At 44.2% G+C, this 9280-nt stretch overlaps 1 protein-coding gene across 1 annotated transcript; it reads right to left on the bottom strand.

The window, feature by feature from the left end:
• Positions 1 to 249: 249 nt before the first annotated feature.
• Positions 250 to 6322, bottom strand: LOC136542831 (ubiquitin-activating enzyme E1 3-like). The gene is made up of 7 exons (XM_066535459.1): positions 6155 to 6322; positions 5733 to 6024; positions 4873 to 5090; positions 3232 to 4038; positions 2283 to 3151; positions 1673 to 2105; positions 250 to 1103 (listed from the first exon to the last, which is right to left on the bottom strand). Exons 2-7 carry the CDS (start codon positions 5905 to 5907, stop codon positions 507 to 509), a joined length of 3099 nt encoding a protein of 1032 aa, XP_066391556.1. The 5' UTR covers positions 5908 to 6024; positions 6155 to 6322; the 3' UTR covers positions 250 to 506.
• Positions 6323 to 9280: the final 2958 nt, after the last annotated feature.

Raw genomic sequence — 9280 nt, 5'->3', positions numbered from 1 at the left:
AAATTGAGCCCAGTACGATAGTTCAGGGACTAAATCGGACGTTTTCGTAGTTGAGGGACGAAATTGAGCCCAGCACGATAGTTCAGGGACGAATTTGGCTATTTTGCCTTTAATTAACCATGCAAGTCTAATGTCTTCAGGCCTGGTTTTCTTATAAACCGGATCAACTCTTTCCACTTAATTGAAAGACAGAGCTGTTCAAAAAAAGATTGCAGTGAGGTGCAACGTGAATAGAACTCTGAAGCTATGAAGCATTCATTCATCAAAATATCCAGATCACATTGCGCACCTGCAAATATTTGGCATGCAGCAGCAGGGACCCAAGCACCCGTACAGAACCGTAAGGAGAATAGGAGACGCACTACAAGCAACTCCAGCTGTGGTCACTTAGCTACCGATGTTTAGAAACAATTGTGAAAATATTAAGAACTTATGAATCTACTCAAATCTCTTTTTCACGGGGACCTTTTTTTTCCTCCCATTCATGTCTCTTTTCACAGTGCAACTTACCGGAAGTAAATGGAGATAAGAGGGATGTCGACATCGTTCCCGTTGTCATCCTCACAAGCAACGACGACATCCAGATGCTTCCTGTATTCTGGAATGTCCACCTTTGCCACCTCCTTGGCAACATCTGCGATCTTCCTGCTCAATCGATCCTTGTACCTTGGGAACATTGCGTTGTAGAGCAACGATGTGCCGCAGGAGACACTGTATGCACTCAGGCCCTTGTCGCTTAACCACTTCAGGAGCTCTGCGACTGTGATGTCTCCCTTGATAGACCACCGATCCCATACGGTCCACCTCATATCTCGATGCTTGATCACAGTGGGGGGAACAGGTTCAGATATGGTGAGCATTGGTAGGGCCAGGTTAGCAAATGTATTGTGGTAGTCTTCAATTGGGTGCCATCTGGCCAGAACCTTGTAAAGCTCAAGGCACACAAGTCCTGTGGCCATGGCAGTTGAAGTTGCAATGGCTGGGATGATCCTTCCTGCGATAAATTTTGCCTTCAGCTTGTCAACCTCTGGGATGCCATAGTTCCTGGCACGCATATTTGCAAGACCAGCAATTAAGTCCATGTGGAAGTTTGTATCATCATCCTGTAATGAACCATGTATAGAAAGTGGTGTTAATTAAGATAACAAAAAGGATCGACTGTTAAAGTTTCTATTAATTTTATTTTTATACAGAATGTTCAACAGTTCACATTTAAACAAAAATGCTCATATATTACTATAGCACTCCTCTTCAATATTTCATGTTAACAGAAACCACAATACGTAATTTTTTTCTCAGCTGGATAATGAAACAGAAGCATTACACAAATTAGACAGAAAACAAACATGAGAGATCAAGTGAAAAGAGCTAACTGACTTTTATCTCGCTGGAGCCATGTAATGTAAATAATGGATTACTACTAGCAAGGAGTCAGAGGCAACTAACTTCTGTAATCCAGTCTAAAGCACGAAGTAACATGACAGAACAATAGAACCTATGTTAATCTTTATGCTTATCAGGCCAGGACATATCCATTGATTTGTATTTAAAAGAATGTGAAGTTCTCCCAGATTCAAAATATTTTCAAAAGAGTAAAAATAACAGCAGGGAAATTTTAAAACATAATGTCTTAGCCTTAAAATAACAGAAAGAATATTCAAATAAGGCTAACCTTCTCAAACTGAATAGGTTTCATTTGGAATCTCGGAGGTAGTTTCTTGGCACATGCTTCCAGCTTGGTTAAAAGATCTTCGATAACAGCAGCATCGTCAACTGAGGCACTGGACATGTTTTTGGTCTTCTCATCTGTCTCAATCTTCACCCCGCTCTTTGGCTTAAATTCAGGTACTGCAACTTTACTGACTGCATCAGCCAGATTATCAGTGTCCTTTGCCCAATCAGGTATAGAGATTCCAAAAGACACTGCCCTCAATATGGAAGCAGACATTATAAAATGAATGTGTGATGAATCAGCAGCTGAAAATTCCAGTGGGTGAGGAAAACGCTTTGGGGCAGACCAGAAAGGGGCTCCCATGCTAGTGGCAGCATCTTCAGGAAACGTGAATGTTAGCTGCTTCACACGATTGGAGAAGTAATCTTCAAATCTGGGGAAAAAAGGAGGAGGGCGGTAATTAGACAGCATCTAAAATGAGTACCATCCCTAGTCCTATTTTCTTCAATGATACTCAGTAAAATCAGTCAAGCTCTAAGATAGAAAAGATTATTCAAATAAACAAATAAATGTTGCTAAAGAATGAACAAAATGGGGAGATAAATCATACTTCAGTCTTGCCCAGGTTATGCAATCGTCAAATGTTTCACAGCACTCCTTCTCAAGGCATTCACATACGTGATCAAGCAACTCCCTGGCCTGAGCATCACCTGCCTTTTTCATGACGGCAGCATATTGAGCAGGATTAGACAGAAAAGAGTTGACTTCCTTTGGAGTTTTCTCGAGCAAACCCTCAAACTCTGAGCGAGCCCATGTTAGACAATGGTCAATATTGTGTGGAAATGAATGGACTGTGCACATGGGTGCCTGCTTCTCAGGAGGGTCTCGTGAAGCCCCATAATTTTCAGTAAGGTGAGGAATTACCACTTGAGTGTTACATTTTGTACCCAGTGTTCCAGATTCCAGGAGTGGTTTCTGGAAGTACAAACATCTCATGTCCATGTACATCCTAGCATTAACATTATCAAGTGCATTAATGACAACATCAAGGCCCTCCCAGAATGCATCATGGAACACATGCTCGGTCTCTAGACAGGCACGGTTCTGGAGAGCATCAATGTGCAGGCAGGAATTGATAGCACTAGCAGCTGTGGCAGCTACTGTAGATTTAGGCTGTCCAATATTCCAATCACGGAACAGAAATTGGCGGCTCAAGTTACTTTTCTCAATGACATCATCATCTGTTATAGTAATTTTCCCTCTACGGCTGCAAGACACTCCCATTAAAGCTAGGTTCTTTAAGAATTCACATCCAAGAGCGCCAGATCCCACAACAAAGACATTGGCATCCCGCAGTTTTTTCTGAAGCTTAGAGCCAAAAACAGAAATCTGAGCATCATAGCGACTACTCAATGGCTTCAAGTCTTTAGGGTCCAATTGGTGAGTTGGCAGAGACTCGACCGAATCGAAGTAGAAGAACTGATCAAGACAAACTATCAGATAGTAACAACATTCTGTACTAGACAACCATAAAATATCATGCAAGTCATGACAATTACCTGGTACAGCGGATGAAATTTCCCAGAACATGCCTTCACAACTTCTTGACCGACAATTCCACCAAACATAGTAGCCATTGGGTTCAGCACAGCTTTAGAACCACTCGCAAAAAGCCGCAACAAATTCTCATCAAGCTCGTCTTCTATCTTGTAATCAATTGTGGCTTCATTGATAGAAGCAGTGAACTCCACAAACCTTTGGGCATCCAGACCACAAGCAACACCAGGGAAGCGTCCAAACTCTTTCCTAAATTTATCCAAAGCTATAAATGCAAAATGAAGCAGAGGAGGGCGGGTAAACTTTGAAAAATCACTCAAAGGGAAATCCCCAGGTTCTCTAATCGAATCTCTCAAACTCTTAAACTTTAAGATCTTCCGTTCTTTCACCTGTGTAACAATTCCACCTTTTGTATAAGTGCCAAAGTTACTTGTATCCTCGATGCAAAAGGAAAATGGTCCTGCGCACATTACTGTCCTTGGCTTGCCATCATTCAGTTCTGTCATACCCTGGACCTCTGAGAAAACAACAAGATCACCATCCTGAAAATCAAGGCGCTCATCATCAACACAGGACACTATCGTATGATTGTCACTGTCAGTGCTGATGGTGATGGATGCAATTATGCCAGTACGTGGATCTTCACCATCGACATCAAGAACAGTGAATTCAGGCCCAAAATCACAAAACACACTACCAAAAAGACCACAGACTTCTGTCTTGATAAAGGAAATTGGAGGCTGGTGGTTACGACAATAATCATCGAACTCAAACGCCTTGTCCAAACTAATGTCAGTGAAAACAACCACCTGAAAAATCAGACAACTATAAGTATGATCACTATATAATAGCTGGTGAGTTTACGAAGTTGATGATTTATGATACAGATTAAAAAAAAAACTTGAACACTGTAGCAGTATATTCAGTGATGCTACCAAGCATAACATTATCATTTGCTTTACACTTATCTAAGCCAATAGGCTTCAATCATATGATGTTACTAATCAGCAGTTTAACCATGGTCACTTGAGGAGTTCTAAGTTGGCTGAATATGGAATGTTATCAATACTATCAGCTATTCTGCAGATAATGACCAGACACAGGCCCACAGAGCAAGATACCAATATAGAAAGTTAAGGGGTTCTGCAGGAGAAGGAACAACCACCCTTTTCACATAAGTAGGTTGGAAAAGGTAGATCATGGATGTACATGATAATACCATGAAATAATATCTGAGGCATATGCAAACCCTATACTGCAATTGGCAAAGAGATACAGTGATACACACAGATTTGCACCACATTCAATTTAATTCCGTATTTCATTTTTTTAATTCAAGAAAACAAATTCAACTAGGCCCTACCAAAGAAAAGCATTTGGCACAAGACAGTGCTCATATGAGTTTATGAGAGAACATATTGCTCACAATCATATGCTCAGCCACTTAAATAAAAAAGGAGAGCAGGAGAAGAAAAATACAAGGTCACATAGAAGGGCAACATGGATTTTCTTGCTATTATCAAAACAAAGAATTAAACTGAACATAGTTATACAACACGTCATCCCATACACTTGAAAACAGATCCTGAATGCAAACAACAATGAGAAGTAACAAATTTTAGCACAGCGGAGAACCAACAGACCTGGAACTTTGAAAGGTGCTCAGTGGTCAATTCTTCTGTTAGAGTATGTATGAGAACAGCATTGTTAAGTTCTTGAAGCTTTGCAACACAAGCAACAGCCCTGTTCTTCCCGATGTCATCCTCAGATAGAAAGAAATTGCTTGATAGGTCCCACATTTCCACATTTCCGATATCATGTAGGGTGACAGATTTAACACCAGCCAGAGCAAGATTCTTTGCTGTTGAGAGGAAATATTAGTTCCAAAGACCTCACCAAGATAATGCTTATAAGACATTCTAGCATTAGAATATGAACAAATGCACATGGGAAATACAATGATAGTTATCTAACAAAAATGATTAATTACTGGCTGGCTCAAGAGAAAAGAAAAAAACATTATGTTCCTGTGCTGACAAGAAGGTTTTTGTTTTGAGGGGAGGATACAATTTGCTCATCGTGTTGAGTGTTGATCCGAATTATATGGCTATACAGGTAAACAAGTGAGAGGCAGTGACTTGCGCAGTTATGCTACTACACCATATGTCTTATAATGAGGACGGCCATTAAACAGAATAGTAAACAAAATATGTACATAAAAATCAGAAAAATGGCCGCACCATTTGCATTTCTAAGTTGACCAGAAACTTTAACAGATTAAACATTGGAGCATAAATGTCTAAGGCCGTCAGTCTTTTTGCTTTGCCCAGTTGCTGCCCGTATATCCATTACATGCAACAGTCCCAGCTGTATTTTGCAATCCAGCAATCCAGCCTGTATACATACTATTGTATTGTATATTGACTATTGCATTGCCGAACCATAAGGATACACAGGAAAACATTAAACGTACGACCAAACAAAAACAAAAAGGGGCACGCACCGATCTCGGCCCCTAGCCCGTTAAGGCCGGAGATGAGGACGTTGGAGGCAAAGAGCTGCCGCATCGTCTCCCTTCCGTACACAGCGAGCTGCCTGCTGTGCAGGTCCTCGTCGATCTCCACCACCCCGCTCCCATTGCTGCTCCCGCCGCCGCCCACATCGGCCCCGGCCACCATCTCTTCCGCCTCCGTCGCCGATTCCCCCACCCCGAGCCTTCTTCACGACAGCGTCACCGCCGTCCTCAGCTCCCTCCGCTCTCTTCGTCGTAACTCGTAAGCATGTATCGAAAACCCCTGCACCGCACAGCAATAACATCAAAACGAATAAAAAACCAAAAGCAGCCCAAAACCCCAGGAATGGCGACCGGGAACACGGATCGAATAATCGAAACGGGTCGACTCGACGAGGGGCAGTACGGCTTACCAGCGGTGGCGATCGGAGTGGCGGCTAGGGTTCGCGCAGCGGTCGCGGCCGCGGGTCGCCTCTTCCTCCCGGCTTGGAGGCCAAGCTGATGCCTGATGAGATGGAGGTACATATACAACCGTGGCGGCCGGGCGGGCAGAGGAGAGGAGAGAGGGGTTTTGCGGCAAGGTGGTGACGGTGGATACGCCGATACGGTACGGGTGGCGTGGCTGAGGCGTTAGCTGCCGGAGTGGGGAAGGTCCCGAGTGATCAGGGCCGTTCGTTGTTGTCTTGTTGAGAACGACGGTTGTGATTTTGTGGAGGGCATGTCGGGTCAACACGGTCCATGTCTGAGCAAAGGTGCGACTGGTCAATCGGAGTCGGAGGCATCACGATCCTGACATAGACCTCACACTGATTCGCGCGATGATCATTAGGAGAACATTATACTTTGTGCTCCTCCGTTTCAAATTTCGCGCTAAGTCAAATCTCTTTTACTTTAACTAAGAATTTAAAATATATAAATATAATTATATATATAGAACTACTACCATGTAGCTGGCCATCAAATAACTTATTCTGTAGCCACTTTGAGTTACCATAATTACTATGTTAATTTACGAGATTATAGTAACTCCTTACTAAGTGGTTTACTATAATGTTATGATAAACATCCCCATGTGTTATAGTAATCCAACTATCGTAAATATGTATTGACATTATCGTAAATTAGTATATAAAATTATCGTAAATGAAGGTGGCTCCATAATAACTTATTTTGTAGCGGGCTACTGATTATACTCTCCATATATATATATATATATATATATATATATATATATATATATATATATATATATTAACATCTATGTGTTCAAATAAAAACATCATCAATGTATATTCTATGAAAAAAATAATAAAATCATTTTGACGTTGTAGATGTTAAGTATAGTTATAGATAAAACATATAGGCTCTAACCAAGAAGTAAAGGAGAAGAATGAACTCTAATATTAGTATTCTCTCTGTCCGCTTACTGAATTGTATCGGATTCTTAGACCTTGTCTAAGTTATATATATGTGCTAGGTCTACATTATAATGATTAATATTCCGAGAATGGCCCCTATTCAACGTAATCACGTTCTTCTACTGTCGGTGCGAAAAGTGACCAACTAATAAATATTTATAGTTTTGCCGTACGTTGTGATCAGATGTGGCCTAGCACTCAATGACACAGAGTTTATACTGGTTCAGGCAACGTGCCCTACGTCCAGTTTGAGTTGGTCGGTGACTTTATTTCTGAGCCCAAGTGCTCGAAGTTTGTAGTGAGGTTACAAACGAATGGGAGTAAGATGTGGTGTAAAAGGTCCGGTCATTCCCTGGACTGAAAGGCCGAGAGTGATGGGAGCTCCTACGTGCGCTAAGTATTCGAACGTGCGCTCTGTGTAGCTTTAGAATGCCTAAAGCTAGCAGAGAGTGAGTCGGAATGATCCGTCTCTTATTTGTGATCGATCGTCTAAATCGATCCTCTATCGTTTTAGGAGAGAGCGCATCCCCTTTTATAAGCGAAGGGGGTGGCCTTACAGAAGAGAGAGAGTGAGAGTGTGTGCTACCTAGTCTTGTTGCCCATGCCGTCGGGTATAAGATGGTTTGTCTGCGTCTACAATACTGCTGACGCCCTGATGCATGTGGTTGGTTCCATCGTGTTATTCTGGTACGGCAAATGTCGGCGCCTACCATACTGTAGGACAAATGTCGGCGCCCACAACATTGTTTGTGTCCTGACATGTCTGGAGGGTTGCAAAGTCCTCTTCTGACATGGCCTGATAGTACTGTCCTACAGGTGTATAGGATACAGTCCTCGGTATTGCGGTTGACTTGTGCGCCTTACTTTATCTGCTCCGCCTTATTTCTCAGGTCCTCACCAAGCGGGCGTCCCCGTTTGGTCGTTCCCAGTCGACTCCGACCACGCCGGTCGGAGAAGAGCTGCAGGCAGAGATTTGGTGTGTTCCCGATCAGAGACGCGGGTTGGAGTCAGAAACGAGCGTCGCCCCTTCTTGGCTAGGCCTTTCGGTCAGAGTGGCGGGTCGGAGTCGGAAGCGAGCGTCGCCCCTCCTTGGCCATGCCTTCCTGTCGGAGAGGCGGTTCGAAGTCGGAAGCGAGTATTGCCCCTCCTTTGGCCAGGCCTTTCGGTCGGAGACTAGATCACTCTTCTGGCCTATCGTTAGGTATCTAGGCTGGCCCAGGAGTTGCGTGTCGTCCGCAACGTCGTCTGCTGGGCTGAGCTTTTTGCTAGAAAGCAGGCCCATTAGGGACCCCAGGTTTATGAACCCGACTGGAACCCCTGAGCCCCCAGGCGATTCAGGTAGAATCGTATGGGGGATTGCTTTGTTTTGTCAGCGCCCTGTGGGTGTAGCCCCTGAGCCCCTGGGCGATTTGGGTAGAATCATCTGGGGGGTCTTCGACTTGTCAGCGGGTGCACGCGAGCACACCCAGTGGGTATAGCCCCCGAGCCCTCGGGTGATTTGGGCAGAATCGTCTGAGGGTTTTTTAACTTGTCAGTGGGTGCGCGTGAGCGCACCCGGTGGGTGTAGCCCCTGAACGATTTGTGTAGAATCATCTGGGGGGTTTCGACTTGTTAGTGGGTGCGCGCGAGCGCACCTGGTGGGTGTAGCCCCCGAGCCTACGTCCGACTGGCGAGTCAGTTGGAGACTAAATATCTTGGTACTCTTTCCTAGGGCCACAGACTCTTGTGTTTCTACCGTTCAGGGGTGTTCTGCCCATGTTTGTCTTGCCCGCAACTTGCGCGGTCGGTTGTTTTCCCGAGTCGATGTCGGGTGACCTGAGCCTTTGAGCCCCATTGGATTTTGTAGAGGTTTGGTCTAGTTCTGTGTGTTACCCCGTCCGTGGTTTACGCAACCAGAGGGGCTGAGCTAACGTCGCTTGCCTTGATGGCTCAAGTGACGCGCTTGGTGATATCGCTAACGGGCACATTCGAGCGGAATCTGGGTCTGTCGTTCATGACAGGGTCAGCATAGCCCTCATGTGGCATTCCACTACTCCTTAACTCGCCTCCCGGTAGATGCCCGGGTTGTTCCGGAGACTGACTCAAGCGGCCTGCTAGCCTCCCCTCGATGGAGATTCTATG

Source organism: Miscanthus floridulus, chromosome 1, assembly GCF_019320115.1.
Source record: "Miscanthus floridulus cultivar M001 chromosome 1, ASM1932011v1, whole genome shotgun sequence".
In the NCBI taxonomy this organism is placed as follows: Eukaryota; Viridiplantae; Streptophyta; class Magnoliopsida; order Poales; family Poaceae; genus Miscanthus; species Miscanthus floridulus.
This window is presented reverse-complemented; position numbering and strand designations above follow the sequence as displayed.